This window comes from Silurus aristotelis (assembly GCF_946808225.1).
Source record: "Silurus aristotelis genome assembly, chromosome: 8".
Lineage (NCBI taxonomy): Eukaryota > Metazoa > Chordata > Actinopteri > Siluriformes > Siluridae > Silurus > Silurus aristotelis.
The window spans coordinates 11415598-11435340 of record NC_139581.1 but is presented as its reverse complement, the minus strand read 5'-3'; the positions used below and the strand labels follow the sequence as shown (position 1 = coordinate 11435340).

The window sequence follows — 19743 nt, the reverse complement described above, 5'->3', positions numbered from 1 at the left end:
GATGATGACTCAATGTGGCTCTTTGTACACAGCGCTGGGTTACACTTCTAAAAGACATCAAATATTTTTTTGGCAAGTGAGGAATGTGAAAGTAAAAAAAAAAAAAAAAAAAAAAAAAAAAAATCCAGACTAAAAGGCCGACTGGTTTGTTTGGGCCATGAAATTGATTTCGTTGAGAGTAGCGAATGAAGTTTCTTGTGCACTGGTGTCAATGACTGAGTGTGATACATTAAAAGAAAAAAAATACAAGCAAGTGGGAGAGAGCAGGAGAGATTCAAGAAGACTCAGGATTTATGAATAGAGAGAGAGAAATGAGAAAAAAAAGACTGCAGCGTATCATAACTAAACTGAAAATACTGAAATGTGTTGCAAATATATTGTTAAATATTAAATAAAACACATTTTAAAACACATATATTGTAATTTCTGTATGGATATTTTAACCCCACCATAAAAAGGAAGGTAAAAGATGAAATGAGGCATCACAGACAGATGGATAAAGGAAAGGTGCCTCTCACCGGCGGTGCAGAGAGCCAGCCGTACTTGTCCTCTGTGCGGTTCATGTCGCGGTCGAAGTTGTACAGTTGGCTGTAGCGCAGGTTATCTGTGTCGACCAGGTTAAACTGGCGGCGTGCGTAATGGTAGCTCTCATTGTTTCCAGCCCGTGGGAAGTCCAGCCACTCTGGATGACCGAATTCATTACCTATAAACAACAGGGGATGTTGATTACAGAAGCAGTTTGCTCTAAAAAGTAAAGCACATGTACAAACTGCATGTTATCTTTACTGAACAAGTCTACAAACGTAGACTATTCAAACCTGAGTGTGTGTAAGTGTTCATTTAGCTGTTTTTCCGTTCAACGTAATTTATTTTTAATTGTATGCAAAGTAATGTGCCCACTTCCTAAAAGTATTTTTAGAGATAGTCATAGAAATATTTTTATGTAGACAACAAATATTATAGCAAGTCAAAATGCAATCAGTGAAGTGTTATAGCCCAAAGCAAAGTTGATCTACTGTTATCAGTTATCATTTATTTTCTCATAAAAATTGATTTAAAAATCTGTTTCACTCATATCAGAATAATTTGCTAACAATCACATCCGTTTTATTTATCACAGTAGAAAATACTGTACTTTTAATTTGGTACTTTTTTATTTTTATTTTTAAGCAACCCTTCCCTAATCAGACTCATGAATAAAACCGAATGCAAAGCCCTCTAGACTGTTCCAGGATCAGTCAATGTCTGTTACAAAGCCCTAACACCAGAAATGCCTTAAAAAAAAAAAAGCTTCATTAATGCCTTCTTGTGTGAGATGTCACACCATATCACTAATGATAACTGTTTTCATCTGTTTCTGTGGTGCATCCAAACAAGTCCCTGTGTAGTTTGAATGTACACACTTGCAGCTGCAACTACTTTTAGAGCTGTTATGAAAAAAAAATTATCTACTCAACTGAATAAAAAAAAAAAAACTAGGGAAAAGACTGCACCTTTAGTATTAATTCATGCATTTAGCTTTTTTTTGTTGTTGGCTGTGGGGTATTCTTACAAAGAAGAATATGTAAGCTTGTCTAAATTATGTGAAGAATAATCTATCCAGTCACACCATACCATGTGGGAAAATGTGTTATGGTCTAATGAGACAAAAGTTTGGCAATAATTCTAAAAGGTATTTTTTGATGCAAAGCCAATGCAGAGCATCAGCCAAGGAACACCACACTGACAGTGAAGCAGTGAAGCATAGTGGGGGTAGCATTATGCTTTGGGGTTGCTTCTCTTGTCAAAATAGATGAGAAAATTAATTGCTCCAAACACCAACATATTTTGGCATAAAACCTTCTATCTTATGTCTAAACGCTCAGATGCACTTGCACTTGGACGGTCGACAGGAAAAGGCGTGCTGTTCCTCGAGAAAACTCGGCCGGGCGCTAAAGAGTGTGAGCATGCCGATCCGCGACTGAGACTGGCGGACGCCGAAGGAAGGCGGGCCGATCCAGGAGTGGCCAACAACGGACGACGGGATGGAAAGGCGTCCTTAACCGCGAGTATGTGGGTGAGCCCCAGCGTGAGAACTGGAAAGGAAAGCGCCGGGGTGAAAAATGAAAGAACACAAAAGAAAGCCTCGCTTGATGAACTTTTGCCTGTCTCTCTTTCTTTCAGCGCGGAACCAGTATGTGTTGCCGAAACCCGGTGCTGGAAGAGGAAAAGGCTAGGAAAAGGCGTGCTGGTCCGCAAGTGAGGCGGGCCGATGCTGGAGGAAGGCGGTCCGTGTATGTGTGAGCCTTGGCGTTAATACTGGAAAGGAAAAAACCAAAGTAAAAACGAAAGTAAATAAAGTGTGTTACAGTATGAAAGGGTCAGTTGGCAGTTGTGGTCTGCATTGAAAATCTATTACAGTTCTTTGATGATTCTGGTAGCCTGAGGGTAAAAATATTCTTCAGCCTTCTGGTTCTGGAATGGATACTCCGGTAATTCCCAAAGTTACTAAAATTATAACAAAGCTATAATCTACTAGACTTAAAACCCAACCTGTGCTGTAAAAAGGTCTATCCATGCATATAAATGAACCGTTTAACTCAAAGCAAAACAAGAACCTCAAAGCTGCTGACTCAAGATGCATCTATAATAAATCAAAAGAGAAGCACATGTGCATTATCTAAATATGTGCTTTAGTTTCTATACAAAAATTAATTAATTTTCGATTCAAACCTTGAAAAAGTGGAAGTGAGGAACAGCACAGGAGCACAATATAAAAAGGAGAAAGGTATGAAAAAAATGATAATGCATTATGAAAGGTGACCTTGCAGAAGGGTTGGGGGGAGGTTTAGAAATACAATACAACAGCTTGTCTTCTGAGATACTTTCAGTTTTCTACTGCAGAAAAAATAAAATAATAATAACTAAACACAAGCACAGCTAGGAATACTGAGGGTTTTATAACCAGGCTTCAGCAAGCTGAAGACCAAATCAAATGGCAAACCCATAAGACTTATATTTGTTTCTAGAACATTTGGTTCCACAAGGTTGCAATTTGCTGTTATAATAACCTCCACTCTTCTGGGAAGAAGATCACTATGTACCACTAGATTTTGCAGTGAAGAATTGTGCTCATTCAGCCATAAGGGTGTTAGTAAAGTAAAGTACTTATGTATTAGGTGAGGTGAGGAGGCCTGGTGTGCTGTCAGCATTCCAATTCATCCAAAAGGTGTTCAAGGTCAGAGCTCTGTAGCAGGCCACTCAAGATCTTCCATTACAACCCATGTAAACAATATAGAGCTTCATGGAGCTTGCTTTGTGCACAGGGGCATTGTCATGCTGTCACTCAAAGACATCTTTATACAACTGTGTGCCTCTAACTTGGTGGTAACAATTTGGGGGAAGAACCACACATGGTTGAGAAAGTCTGCTGTCCCGATTCCTTTTAGTGTACCTACTTGCAAACTGATTTTCACTGTAATCCTGGCTATACCGCTGCAGGTTAGAGAACCGCGCAGCACTTGCCTTGGAGAAGATGACAGTAGGGGAAAGTGAGGAGATCACAGGGGAGGGCTGCAGGGGAGGACAAAAATACATTCTCACACAGAACGTGTACGGAGGAATAAAAGCGAACGAGAAAGCGTGAGGCGACAGGCTTGTCGAGCGGTGTGATGAGATAATGAATCCGTCATCAGCTGACAAGACAACATCATAAAACAACAGTTGGGTAATTGAATTCCGAGGGGGCGAGGAGGAGCTCTGACGAGCGAGAGAATGGGAGCAAAACAATGGTGATGGAGTGTGTTGTTTATTCAGAGCGATAGAGAGCGTTGGGAGAGTGGAGCGAAGGGATGAAAGTGAGTGACCAGACGGAGCAGAACGGACAGGGGAGTGACAAAGCTTTCTAATGAAATACATTAGCGAGCTGTTAAAGAAGCATCAAACAATAAGCGAACTGCACGTTACGCGTGCATTGTTATGCGTGTTTATGAATTAGCAAGTCGAAAATCTGTCACTGTAGAGTGGAAAAAAAAAAAACGCAGCAAAGCGAGAGCGAATAAGCAACAGTGAGATGGGAAAACAAACAAAAAAGTAACAGAAATAGAGAGAATATGGAAGAGAGTCATGGGGCAAGAACGAAGCAAGAAAGAAAAATGAGCTTCTTTTACTACAACACAGACAATTCTTAATCCCAGGATACAGACATAATTTAAAATCCTAAAAAATATGGAGATGAAGCAAAGATAAGCAGGGAATATGTACAATAACAGTCAGAACAGTCGCACAAAACCTCAGAGGACGGTGCACATCCCGCTATGTTGCTAGTGCGCCAACTTCCCAAAGCAGAACTACCTACTTTACTCTCTGTTCCCTCCATCTGATTACATGATGTATCCTGGGAGGAACTTTTCCCCCCTCACACTTCTGTTCAAAAACTTCTTTTGTGCAAAAGGAAGTGGCAAGGCGCTTATGCTCAGCTCATACGGGATAATTTTCTTTAGAAGCTGTTTTATCCTGTCATGGCCACAGTGGATCCGCAGTCTATCCCGGTAAGCTGGAGCTGAAGCAGGCTGAAGACCTGGATGGGACACCAGTCCATCATCATGCACTCTAGGGACGAAACTGAATACAACTACATTATTTGGAGTGAGCAGATAATGTGTTTAAAAAAGATACAAATACAGATATACAGTACATACTTAAAGAAGTGTACTGTTTTGTGTAGATTCTTTTTTAAATCTTGGAAGACAATCTAGCTGAGGATGCAACAATACAAGCCGTATGAGCAGAAGGTTTTTAACTTTCATACAGGTGTGAGCAAGCACTTGTATGCGAAGCTCATGAGAAAAACAAAGTCCATGCTGTTTGAGGCATTTACAGCCATTTTTTATGCTGTGCAGAAACTGGACATATTTCCAACACCGTTTTAACCCCTTGTGTCACCCTTTAGGTGATTCTGAAGGCACGTAGCGGTAGGGTTCATATTTAATAAAAAAAAAAAAAAAAAAAGGTTTAAATCATGAACACTTCCAAAATCCACAAACGTAAAAGTTGACGGAAAAAAGAAAATAGTCATTTGGCTGACTGCTTTGTATTCGATTACATTTTAGATCCAATCCAAATCCAAAAATTTCTGATCTTGTATAGATGCATGGGCAGCACTGGCTATGGTTTAAGACATTCAAATCTAAAAATTATTCCGGGACTTTATCGACAATCCTGCTTCAAAGCACAGAAAAACCTTTAACATGCTATTTTCTGATGTAGCACAAAGTCTGCCAAGATCCTGCTAAATCCCACAGAGAAATTTTGAGAAAAGCTGGAAATTTCAGTAATGTAGTGTTCACTCGGAGGCAGAAAGGATAGTTTGGGGCCAGTGTTTGCTTAGTGAAGGTGAACAACTTGAAAGTCAAAGTAGGTCTTTAAAAAATAAATAAATAAATAATCTCCCAGCATGCATCTGTGCTTTTTGAATTTGACAGACAGAAAGCTAACCTAGACAAAAAAAAAGTGCAATGGCAGAGCTTTAGGCTTATTTTTTATCCCCTTGCTTATTCATACTCGCATGTTCTTTCATTATTCAGTTTTTCACATGCTTCTCTGTTATTCAGTGTTTAAACATATTCCTTGATGTAAATATTTATGCTCGAGCCGCATGCCGCTCAGTCAAGTCTGATACTAATCAGAGTGCTGAATATCAGCCGGTAGCTCACTGACATCTCTAAATAAAGTGACTCTCCGTAAGCAAATTGCGGGTTGTTTGAGAAGTCAGACATGAAGGCGTCTGATTTAAGACTCATATTAATAGTCACTTTTGCCCGCTTTACGCTTCGCCTCAAAAAAGTTCTGAGAAGTGACTCTGAAACAAACTTCTGAAAGTTCGGAGTGTTCATTGTTTCTCAGAAAAGTAGGAGGAACCTAGCTGTCAAGTAAACAAAGCTTTTGCTAAGACTCTTCAAAGCACAATGCTTGTCTGAGTTTTTCTTATACTTGGCTTGATTTTACAATTTCAACCAGTTTATAAGACGATTGCCTTTTTTTAATAAACTGGTCTATGATTTTATCGTGAAAGATAAACACTATTACAGTGGGCCATTTATCCGTCTAGAAATGAGTAAACAATAGAAAAGGAAATGATGTGGCAGTTATCTCTGTTACTCATTCAGTCCATTTCTGAGACTGAGAACTTGATCTGAAACAGCAGATTGTTCTGTTGTTTGCGCATCACTGCTAAAATCGGCTAGCAGGCACGACGCTTCAGATTCAGGGAGTGACTAATGCAGTAGGTTTCAGTGGTCTAAAATCAATTACAGCAGTCAATTTAATTAAATTAGTGCTTTTAACTGGAAATGTATACATTTATCTCTAATGTGACTATGTAAAGGAAAAACTTTGAGACTATATGAGGAAGAAAACTTGAGTGGAATCAGCCTCATCTTGGTGACACCGGACAGTGTAATTATACACAATTCCCTCCTATAACAGTGTACTATATGGTAAAAAGTGCAACTGTGTAACTAAGAAGTTTAAAATCGGGCTTTAAATCCATAATTTGCAGTATAGCAATGCCAACATCGCAAAAGCAAACCAAGGCAAAATACAAACCCGATTCCAAAAAAGTTGGGACACTGTACAAATTTTGAATAAAAATAGAATTCAATGATGTGGAAGTTTCAAATTTCAATATTTTTTTCAGAATAAAAAATAGATGAAATATAAAATGTTTAAAGTAAGAAAAGGTATCTTATGTATTTTAAGGGGAAAATAAGTTGATTTTAAATTTCATGGCATCAACACATCTCAAAAAAGTTGGGACAAGGCCATGTTTACCGCTGTGTGGCATCCCCTCTTCTTTTTATAACAGTCTGCAAACGTCTGGGGACTGAGGAGCCAAGTTGCTCAAGTTAAGGAAAAGGAATGTTGTCCCATTCTTGTCTTATACAGGCTTCTATTTGCTCAACTGTCTTAGGTCTTCTTTGTCTCATCTTCCTTTTTATGATGCGCCAAATGTTTTCTATAGGTGAAAGATCTGGACTGCAGGCTGGCCATTTCAGTACCCGGATCCTTCTTCTATGCAGCCATGATGTTGTAATTGATGCAGTATGTGGTCTGGCATTGTCATGTTGGAAAATTCAAGGTCTTCCCTGAAAGAGACGACGTCTGGATGGGCGCATATGTTCTAGATCTTGTATATACAGTACCTTTCAGCATTGATGGTGCCTTTCCAGATGTGCATGCTGCCCATGCCACACGCACTCATGCAACCCCATACCATCAGAGATGCAGGCTTCTGAACTGAGCACTGATAACAACTTGGGTTGTCCTTATCCTCTTTAGTCCGGATGACATGGCGTCCCAGTTTTCCAAAAAGAACTTCAAATTTTGATTCGTCCGACCACAGAACAGTTTTCCACTTTGCCATAGTCCATTTCAAATGAGCCTTAGCCCAGAGAAAACGCCTGCGCTTCTGGATCATGTTTAGATATGGTTTCTTTTTTGACCTATAGAGTTTTAGCCGGCAACGGCGAACGGCACGGTTGATTGTGTTTTCTGGAAGTATTCCTGAGCCCATGTTGTGATTTCCATTACAGTTGCATTCCTGTATGTGATGCAGCGCCGTATAAGGGCTGGAAGATCACGGGCATCCAGTATGGTTTTCCGGCCTTGACCCTTAGGCACAGAGATTGTTTCTCTGAATCTTTGGATGATATTATGCACTGTAGATGATGATAACTTTAAACTCTTTGCAATTTTTCTCTGAGAAACTTCTTTCTGATATTGCTCCATTATTTTTTGCCGCAGCATTGGGGGAATTGGTGATCCTCTGCCCATCTTGACTTCTGAGAGACACTGAATGTGTCACTCATGGATTCGAAAATGAGCCAATTGCCAAATTGGCATGACATTTTAAAATGTCTCACTTTCAACATTTGATATGATATCTATATTCTATTGTGAATAAAATATACATTTATGAGATTTGTAAATTATTGCATTCCTTTTTTATTCACAATTTGTACAGTGTCCCAACTTTTTTGGAATCGGGTTTGTACACTATACATCAGATTAGGCACTCTACACAGGTTTAACAGTCTGAACTGGCAACCAGCCCAAGAAACAAACAGTTAATATATCTTACATAAAGTTTTTTATGAATAATGTAAGGTAACTGAATAAAATTGAATAAAATCTAAGCAATAATTACAACACTTAAAAAAAAAAATACTGGTTAAGTGGACAAAGATGAAACTTTCCCCCATGTCACATTTGCACACTCACGTTGGAAAGATGATTATTCAGTAGAATTAATGAAAATGCGCCACATGCTGTGCAGTCGGGCGGGGGTGGGGATGCGGGGTGCACAGCAGGGGCAGAGGCGAGGGAGTAGTGGTGCAGTTGTGTGCACAGCGCTAGATCTACTCCTTCCTTTAATCTGCAGATGTATGCTGAAGCTTTGTAGTCACTGGCGTACTTCTTACATGTTTGGCAACATTAAAATTTTATCCCAGAGAATAAACTGTAGTACAGTATATGTAATATTATGTAGCTAGAAATGGCATTATTGATGTCACCCCCAAAAAAAGGTTATACTATAATGTGGAATAATGTCATTATGAAGGAGTCCCTATATGTAAAACATGTTGTGGTAAATAATAACAAAAACTAATGCATAAAAAAAGTGCATAAAGGCATTAGGAAAGACACATAAAGACAGACTTCTTTTTTGAATGCAAATAAGAACACAGCCCAGTAACTGCATTTTAATGCAGCCTGATAGAAGTGAATGGAAAAAAAAAACATATGCATATGAATCTCAACCACAAAATCTCCATACACTTTCCAAGAAAAGGATCTATAATAAAAAATAAAAAAAAAAGCCTGCACGCCAGTGATTGTTCGGGAAAAAACCTTAAAGATGCATACAGTGATATCCATCTACTGCTGATGAATAAATGTATGATCTAAAGTGCGAAAGAATATAAGAATAAATTGAAAAATGCTCGTTCTTGTAATCTAAAAAGCCTTATTTTGCAAGTCTGCTCTGATGCAACACCAAACAGAAAAAAAAGCCATGCAAAAGCCATTCAAATTATTTCAACTATTGTTCCCTGTGACTATATACTTATCCTATCATACAAATAGAATCAGAGACATTTCATTTTCCAACTGCCAGAATCTTATGCAAGAGCATAAATATGTGATCATAAGTATACAGACACCCACAACATCACACCTATATGTCCCTATGGACAAGGTGTTCTATTCAATCGAAGACCGCTCTGTGCAACTCAACAGCCGAAAGGTCCATGGTGTTACTGAGAAACTCAAGAAATTCTGAGGATGGATTTAGACTGTAATTAATATCATCAGACTGCTACAAGGACCACAGGTTGCATGAATAGTTTTGCATTTTAAGTAAGGAATATACACGTCACATGTATTTTACAGAACAGTAAAATTCGATCTATGCTTTTCAGAGAAATGCTAGGAAGCTAAGGTTAGAGAACAGGGTCAGCCATGTTATAGCACCCCTGGAGCACAGAGGGTTATGCGCCTTGCTTAAGGGCTTCAAGCATGGCAGCTTGGCGATACTGCGGCTTGAACCCCAAACTTCTGATCAGCACACCTCAACAATGATGGATTTGTAATGAACGGACATTTAGTGCCACCCAGATGAGAACTGATTCCCTTTCGAGTTTGTTGCCTCTCAATGTTTTCTTTTTCTTTTTCATGCCATCTCAGGGAGTTTTTCCTTGCCAGTCACCATGGGCTTACTCATTTAACCTACAATTATAAGTAACAAAGTCAAAGGCACTAAGCTTATACTCTCATATACAACTTTATGACTGCTTTATCTCTGTAAAGCTGCTTTGAGACAATGGCCATTGTTATAAATGCTATACAAGTGAAAATCAATTGAAAAAATTAATTGAATATGTGACCCTTCACTAAATTGTTCATTAAGCAATGATTTATATAAGATTCATCTTAATGCTGAAGCATTAACATTCCCTTTACTGGCACCTAAAGAGACCTAAAACTCATGACACTACAATGCACCTTTGCACAAAGCAAGTAAGGACATTCCTTGCCAAAAACATGAGCGGCCTCAGATCTTCACCTCAACCCCACTGAACACTTTGGAAATGAATTGGAGTGCTGACTGCACAGCAGGTCTCCTCACCGCTACACTATACACTCACTGTCCAACTTATTATGAAAACCGCAACATTCATTAAAACTCTAGAGACCGCTGTACATGAAAATCCCAGATCAGCAGTTACTAAAATACTCAAACCAACCCATCCAGTACACAGCACAATTACTCGTTTTTTTTTCCCCACATATCCCAATTACAAAGAATTAAAAGCAAAAAACTATATTTATTTGGATAAATCCAAATAAAAAATGTTTTGCCCCCTTGACATTTATCTTTAGTGTCTTGGATCATAATGTTTTCTTTTAGAACAAATGCACATCATTGCCAAAAACAAACAAAGAAGCAAAGCGAATTTCCACCAGATCAACATCCAGTTTTCCTGAATTCAAATATGAGGGAATAAGGAAACCTACATTCATCTGAGAAAATAGTCCCTGGCTTGTATTTGTTTCCTGCTTTGTCAGTAAAGATGATCTGAAAAGTTTCCCCTCGCCAGAAGTGAACTCCTCCTGTTTGCCCGCTGTTTTATATCTGAAGCCAGTGAACTGCTTGATTGCTGGCTCACCATGTGTGGTGGAGTGTGTTCTAGAGGCTCACACGTCTGTTACAGTGCTTATCCGTCTCTGTGTACAAACTTAGCTGCTGCTTCCAAGCGGCGCTTTTAGCTCATGAGGCTCCTCTGTTTGCCAGAGAGTAAACAGATGGGTTTTGGCGAGGTGAGAGTGGTTTTAATTGATTTGCTTGCTCAAACAATTTGTTCTTGCTCTACACTGGTTAAATGACTCCACACACATTGATCCACTGACATGACATGCTGTCCTGTATTTACTCCTTTCTTCCCCCTCCACCTCTTTTTCTTACTTAGGCTTTTTTCCCCCCTGTTGTCCACTTGTGTAATGTGCGCAGTGAAAATGCTTTAAAAGGGTTTGTACAACCAAAGTTTGCTTTCTTTATCAGAAAATTAGCAATCAATGGGAGAGCTGGTAATGAGCACCTTAGAGATACTGATGTCTTGGCTGAACGTGTCTGGAAGTTAAGATGAGGACTCCTGTGTGGTGCGACTTATTCACCCTTATTCACCCTATTGTTCCAACTTGGTGGAAAGATTGCTCATGGAACACAATTTGCATGTAATTAGGAGATAGAGCTGCATGGAAAGTTTGTTTGGTTGCTCTATGATGAAACATACGACTCACAAAGTCTTTTAAAATGACAAAGTAAGGAAGCATCTGCCATAACAGAGTCTTCAGATAGAAAATAGAGGATTTGGTTGTTTCAAATGTATGCATCATGGTAACTGTTAGTTCAGGTTTCCTGCTGTTCCAAGAGCTCTTAGATACAATACTATTACAATAGACTTAGTAAATAGTCAGTAGTCTTTCTTTCTTTCTTTTCTTTTCGGCTTCTCCCGTTAGGGGTCGCCACAGCGGATCCTCCGCACGTTTGATTTGGCACATGTTTTACGCTGGATGCCCTTCCTAACGCAACCCTCCCCAATTTATCCGGGCTTGGGACCGGCACTAAGAGTGGCTGGGGATGGTTCCCTGACCGGGAATCGAACCCGGGTCGCAGCGGTGGGAGCGCTGCATCTTAACCACTAGACCACCAGGGGACCTAGTAAATAGTCAGTAGTCTAAGACGATTATATCAGACTTTGACTACACTGACTACGGGCTGTCAGTCGGTCTGTGCTTTGCCTGGCAACATGCAATGCTCAATCCAACTCTGGCTTCTTTTGGAACTATTTTTGCTGATAGAGAAAAAAAATATATATATATTTGGTATTACAGAGTCTGAAATATCAGGAACTTGTGCATGAGTTACTTAATATTAATTTCTGTACAAAAGCAATATTACACCATCGATTGCTTGAATTGCTTATACCAAAAAATTATGCGATTACCAGTGGCCGTACAGCAATTGGACGTACGTACAATTGCAGTCATAGTTGCAATATGCAATGTAAAAACTTGTGTGCAATGTTGCTTAAAAACACTTTTTTGGATTCAAGCTTTAGACTCACAAAGGTTTCAATCGGACCGACTATCCAGTTCACCCTGTAGCTTCTAAAATCCTGAAATCTTTTTGGAGATACACAGACAAGAAACTGAAAAGAAAGCTTTGAGAGAGAAAGTTTAGACTGTATTAATACTAGATAATATCCAGTTGGTTGTCTGTTAAATTGTATGTGGTTGATGTCTATGTTAAGTACCAAAAAATACCTCACTCTGTAGAGGAATGATGGAAGTATGAGATTATGTTTATTGTGAAGTAAACGGAACAGATCCAAGGAAGTCTGTTTGTTATGCACAAGCTGTAATTATAACCATAATTAGAAGTTAAATATTCAATATATAATTTTATATATTTTTTCCCAGCTGAGCATATGCTCTTTCAGGGACATGAAAGAAACACAGTTAACTATTCATGAGCAAGTAAAATATCGTTTAATAATTAATGATCAATGATTAATTAAACATATGAAGTTCAAGTGTTTTTTATTTGCATCAATAAATATAATGATAAACTATTTGTCACTATCAGGTTAAGTTTAATTGTAAAAAAATTACATGTAATATAAAGTTTACTAATTAATTAACAAAAATAATGACTTAATTGAGGATTGTTTTATTGTTGCAAAAACCTTTATTTAATATAGCTTCAAATAATATGCATTCTACTAATTACTACAACTTAAGTTAAACTTAAGCACAGTGTGGGGCATCTACTGTTAACAAAACCATGAATGCTAAAGGTAACAATTCAAATAACTATATGACACTTAATAGAATGTGGTCAGTATGGCCACTCTGACCCATCTGCACTCGGTTCCATATGCAGCAAGCTGCAATACAATACCTGCCATTTTAGATGCTCTGACCCAGTCATCTTGCCATCATGATCTGGCCCTTGTCAGAGTGATACAGACCCTTACTCCTGCCTGTTTTTTTTTTCCTGCTTCTAACACATCAGCTTTAAAAACTGTCTGTTCACTTGCTGCCTAATATATCCCACCCATTCAGGAGCCATTATACCGACATAGCCACTGTTTTCCAATGAGTTTTTAAGTAATGACTTAAAAAATAACCAACAGTAGGTAAAGACCAATAAATTCACTCAAAAAACATGAATAAACAAACAGGATTAAAAGACATGAACTAGTACATTTCTTCACACTGTATAGCATTTCTGCCATACCTCTTGTCTAAACATCATATAAATTCATCCTGATTCCTGATGCTTTGTATATTGATTCTGACTTGATCACCTGTTAAGGTATTTTGGGACAAAGGAAGAACAAGGTTGCAGAACTGGCTGACCAATGGGCAATTCACCTGATCAGTAGGTGGGGCTAGAACACCATGCAAGAACGTATAGAATGTGTCTTATTCCAGTGTGTGAAGATGGCAGAGAGAAGGTCTTCCAGCCTCAGCTGCGGGTTTCGTATTATAACAATAAGCTTGGCGGTCATTATAATGCAAAGTTCAAACAGCATCTAGCAGTGTTAATTCATGCAGAACACGGACGCAGTATAACATCCTAAGCAGTACTTGAATGCTTTTTTGATAATGGGGAAAATGAATTTAAAATACAGCACTGGATTTCTTTACATGCCAAAATTGACTTTGTAATGTAGAAAGGAATCAGTGAAACTTGTAATTAGTAAAGCCTTGGTTCTTTGATGCACGTGCAGCAAGACAGTAAGTTTCAGTTAGCAGGGAAATTATAAAGACTCAAATTTCATGTAAAAAAAAAAAAAAAAAAAAAAAAAAATCTTACAAAAGCTGTGTTAAACTACCCAATGAATACATGTGTAATTAGATAAATGAGTTGCTAGTGAGCTTCTATTCTCTATTACATATTGTACATTATGCTACAGTTATTTAAGGTTCTTCAAAGTGAAAGAAGTCCATAGCACCACTTTGCCTAATAAATGAATGAATGAATAAATGAATGAATGAATGATAAAATGCTTACCCATGAAGTTAAGGTAGCCCTCCCCTCCCAGGGCATGTGTCAGGAGTCGAATCATCTTATGCAGTTGAATGCCCCGGTCAATGACAGCGTTCATGGGAATTAAGCTGCTCATGTTGGTGTACATGTCTTTATCCATCAGCCAGAATGCCAGGGTCTTGTCTCCTACCAGAGCCTGTCAAAAAAAGCACAGGATGATGAGAACTCAGATGCACATGTGGTACATTAGTTGTGTGATTATGAAATGATTATGAAACCGGCTTATCTGTGTCACCTGTCACTGAAGCTAGACCCGTTTTCTAGGACATAACATTTGCATTGGACCTGCTGTCAATCTAAGCAGTCAGATGGGGTTGGATAAAATATGATAAATAAAAGGATTAGATCGTTTGTAAAAGTAAACACGGGACAGGTTGGTATATAGAACGAGGCATAGCTTCAGAGCAGATCAGTCCATGTCTTTCTACAGGTGAGAGAATTTATAAAAGTGTTTGGGGACTTTTAAAAATGTGCTTATTTATACTTTGAGGCTTTGCGTGTAGTCTGATGCTAGTTGTCAAAGAACCGCTATGTCAGGGGTCAAATTGAATTGAGGCACATTACTTTGCCCAAGGTGAATTGGTAAAGCCTGTTAACTCCTAATGGGGCACAGGCCTGAGGTTTAGGCAGCATTACAATTCATCCCAGAAGTGTTCAATAAGTATGCTTTATAGTAGACCAATCGAGATCCTCGACTCATGTAAACCATAGCTTCATGGAGTTTGCTTTGTGCATGGGGGCACGGTCATGCCGGAATAGGTTTGAGTCTCCTAATTCAAGTTACAGCATTCAAAAACTTCCTACACATTTGTGAGCCTCAAACGGTGTACAGTTTGGCAAATAATCACATATGACTGGAATAGTCATGTGTTCATAAAGTGAATGTATTCACACACATTGCAGTGAAACATCATAATTAGTTACTTTGGAATTAGTCATGCTTATATAGCATGAAAATGTTTGGCTCACTAATAAAGTATTTTATCGAACCAGCAACCAACATTGCCAACTTAAATCATACCCATCAATTTCCACCCACCAGGCAACTTTAAATTTTTAACATTCAAATTTTTTGGGGGGGGCATGTGTTTGACACAGATGATCTGTGTAAAATAACTTATTATTAATTATAGAATAATATCAAATCAGCTTTAAATCCTCAGGTTGGTTCCATCCCTAAAATTCCACCTTAATCTAATGTTTTCATCCATTTGGTCACAATTTGTTCTTACGTGGACCCTTAAATGTAAACATTAACTGGGTAACCATGTTCCTAATTGAACAAATGTTTAACTATAAGCTATCTATGGGCAGAATCCTGATCGTTCACAATCTGAGGCATGTATTGTTGTTCATTCCCATACTGTCATGCTTACAAGCTCTACTACTATTTCTCGTTGCCTCTAAGCTTTGACATATTAATAAGGATGCTGATTTAGTTCAGCTTTTGACAGTGAATTTGACAGTGATCAGCACTAAAAATGAGTGGGGAAGAAAAAAAAAAAAATCCACATTTAGTTTGAGCCTTCAATATGTCTAAAGATGATAACTTGAAACAAGAGGCAGTGGGTCCCTGAGTGGCCCAAAAAGAAACACTGACTACAAAGCACATATGTGCTCTGAGACTTGAGGATACAAAGGTTACGGTCATTGCAAAGCACAACTCTGATTGGCTCTGAGCCTCGGGGAGCATGTGTGTTCCTACACTAAGCTCAGGTGGTCATGTACTCGTGTAGCCAGCTGAGAAGATAGTGCCCTCCGCCGAGACGCTCCTCAACGCTGAGAGACCGGCGGCTTAAAAAGACATGGCAGCAGAGTTTCCTATTCACTACTGAGCAAAGATAAAGGCTTGACTTTCCCAGTACTCCTGGCATGCAGAAAGCTGGGGAACTCACAAAAAAAAAATAGGGTTGAGGAGGGAATGAAAAGCAAATAAACTAAGAAGCAAACACATACTGTAAAATAAGATGGAAATGCAAATTTGATGAGTGCTTCACTAATGCAAGTTTTAGTTCATATTCACTGAGGTAATGCATATTGAGCAGCAGCAATCAGTATTATCTGGCTTTGCAAATAAACACGAGCAAACCAGCTGCAAGAAGAATGCTTTCAGGGATTACAAATTTGCACCTCTATGCTAGAATGCATTATTGCGCAAATACATGCTGACATATATTATATATAGACACACACACATCTATAAACATCTAATGTAAAAAAACCAAAACAAAATGTATAACACATTCATTGCACATGAAACTGGTTTTCATTTATTTTAGGTTCTGCTTACTGATCTGAAAGCTTTTGAGTTCCCTTGGAAGGTGCATTTGTATGTCATCATTTGCTTCACGAAGCTTTAGCATATTTTGATCACACCCTCTGATTTATGAAATGCACTGGAGTTCATGTTCCATGTAATAAGATAGGGGCGGAATACACAAGTGTCCTGTATGATGTCTGGTGACGACAATGATGATGCAGAGAAAGAAAAAAAGAATGAAAGAAAAGAGAAATTTTCTTTAAACCGTGTAAGCGTGTAAGTGCACAAATGAAGCAGACATGTTGGTTTCTAATTCGGCCCCCTCCCCTAGAGTCCCTCAACCTATGGTGACACCAATTTCCATCCTAAATAACACATTGATTACATTTGGTCCTCTTGGCCCTGTCTGGGGAATGGGGGTTACGGAGGCGCTACCTGGTCGTGGCTCTCAGCATACGCAATGCATTTCTCGCCGTAGCGCCTGTTGGTCAGAGTGTGCACGATGTTGCAGATGCTCCAGTCTTCATCCTTGAACTCTTTTATGATCTGTGGGGAAAAAATGCAAAAAAAAAAAAAAACAGAGAACACGTATCACCATTTTTGCAGAGAAAAGCAAAACAATATTTCATATTCCGATTGGAGACTCCAGTCCCACACTAGTTCATGGATGCGTGGCTTCTCATCCTTACTTCACATTCTTTCCATGCGCTCATTCTCAGGTCTAATACACACAGGCATCTGGCTGAGTCTTTGATTTCAGCAGAGCTAGCTTTCATCTCCCTGCTGCGGTCTCCTGCTCGGCAGTCTTACTGCAGCTCCGCTGAGCGATAATGTGCCTCAAGGTCAGGATTACAGTGGAGTAGATGAGATGGCGGAAAGTAATAAAATCTTTTCTGCAAATGATGAATGAACATTGCTCTTTTATTGAACAGCAATGTACCATCCAAACATGGTCTGCAAAATCGCTACTAGATGCTTTTTTTTTTTTCTTCGTAAAATGACTCCCTTGGATTTGTCTATAGGTCTGTATGGGATTCCATTATTACTGCCTTGACACAATTACCCACCACCTTGGAGTCCAGGCATTCAAAAAGTTTCAAAGACTTGCTGGGTGGAAGGCATACAGACAGACACACACACACACACACACACACACACACACACACATACACACACATACTCGCACTGAAAACTGCAGCATTGTCAATCATGTATTTTACACCTGCCTGATACTGGAGATCCCACAGTGACAATTCTCACTGCTGAACTCGTGAAAGTTGCATTTGCGACCAAAACGAGACTCTCAGAAACCACAAACATCTGCACGACTAAAATCTTGCTACAATCTTATAAATCTACCATCTGTATGCATCAGTTCCTCATTCATATGCGACAGGCAAAACATTACACAGAAAGGCTTGAAATACAAATGAGTCTAGTAATTATATTTTGGAAGTGTTTGCTGTTTATGTTCATTTCAGTTGATTAGTTATGGTGGGAGTCTTGCCGTAAATGATCAGGTTTGCTTAAAAGCTAGAGCAAAACCAAAACAAAAACTTACTTCATGCTAAGCTAAAAGCACAGGCTGTAAAAACAGAGTTCAAATGAATGTTGTGTATTTGACATGGGACTGTGAACACAAAATAGACACAAAGCCCTACAAGATAATCTTTTAACAAGTGGGAAATACAGATGTGCATTTCTCATGGTGCATGAACAAGCAAAAAACTGTAGCTTAGAATTCTAGCTAGCGTAACCTTAACATGAAACTAAAATTTGTAAACAACCATAAATGTAACCCTAGAACGGTTCTATCAGATATGTGGATAAATGAATAAGAAAACACTGCATAGAACTAAAACTACCCAGTAATTTCACAGAGTATTGAGCAAACACTTAGCAAACCAAACTTTCCCAGCGGACACCATACTGATAAACATCAACACTGTGTAGCGGCCCATAAACACAGCACAATTAGCAAAATGGTAAATATCTCAAAAGAGGACTGTTTTTTATGTAATCGTCTTGTAAACATGGAAAACACAGGCACATTTTAGTGCAGCATAAGTGCTCCTCACATTTCTAAGTCAATAAAATGAACCAGTTTAGTCTGTGGTGGCTCCAGGCTGCTGGTAGAAGCGAAAAACAATTTGTCTGGGTCATCAATATCTTATGAGGAAAATCAGGTGTCTGTACTTGCTGTCAAACGCATTCAGAATGCGCCCCATCTGGGACTAGAATTCAGATATTCAGAATTTATGAGTTTTGGGGAAATGGGTTGAAAGGAACACAGAAGAGGCACTGTATTTGTTTGGATTTTTAAGACAGTCTAACTCCTTTTTGAAAAAAAGGTACCGATACATTTTATAACAGAGATCAACTTTTTCTGACTTTATCACCTAGCTTAGAGTTAGCGAGATTAGTGGGAAAAGGTCTGCGCACCCTGTCAGCCTGACAGCGTGTCTGTGTTCACAGTGACATGGATGGACAGGAGAGTGACACACAGGAAAACCTTTTTATTACCCCACAGATGCACAATCGATAGGAGAATGAAAGAGAAACAGATAGCAGGTGAATCGCAAACAATCACTTCAGACACAATAAAAGATCTAGAAAAAGGACATATGGACATCTTCGAACTATTGCACAACATACATGGCATCTAGCACGTGCTAAATTGCTATGTTCCGGATTTGGACTATATTTCAAAATACAGTGGTGTGAAAAAGTGTTTGATTTTGTATTTTTTTTTGCATGTTTGTGACACTTTAATGTTTAAGATCATCAAACTCATTTAAATATTAGTCAAAGATAAGGGAACACAAGATGCAGTTTTTAAATAAAGGTTTTATTATTGAGGGAAAACGAAATCCAAAACTACATGGCCCTGTGTGAAAAAATGTTTGTGATGGTCTGAAACATGTTTCATGTGTCACACAAAGGTAGTACACAATAAGAAATCAGCAAGGGGGCAAACACTTTTTCACACCACTGTTTAAACATTATGTTTATGTTTCAAATACGACATTTATTAAATTTTTTATTTTTTTTGTGGGGGAATTTCACTCTTACTGCCAATATTGTAGCTATTCTTATTTCTACAACAAAATAATGGTTTACAGTTTACAGCCCATGTTCTATGTTTTTATTGCCTGTGTATCTATTTTTCTGTCTGGTGTATTTATTGTCCTGCACACTTATCTGTTTTGTATTTGCACTTTATGTAGTCTTGTGTACCGCTCTGTGGTACACCATGGTCCTGAAGAAATGATATTACATTCCAGTGAATACAAGCTATATAGAGGACCTGACAATAAAAACCCAGTTC

General features: G+C 38.6%; 1 protein-coding gene across 1 annotated transcript in view; it reads right to left on the bottom strand.

The window, feature by feature from the left end:
- gbe1b (glucan (1,4-alpha-), branching enzyme 1b) overlaps nucleotides 1-19743 on the bottom strand; it is a 119827-nt gene that overhangs the window by 34173 nt on the left and 65911 nt on the right. The window contains exons 11-13 of the mRNA XM_083548386.1: nucleotides 16851-16961; nucleotides 14120-14291; nucleotides 519-703 (exon numbers count right to left, since the gene is read on the bottom strand). Coding sequence (XP_083404512.1) covers nucleotides 519-703; nucleotides 14120-14291; nucleotides 16851-16961 — 468 coding nt within the window. The remainder of the gene's footprint in view (nucleotides 1-518; nucleotides 704-14119; nucleotides 14292-16850; nucleotides 16962-19743) is intronic.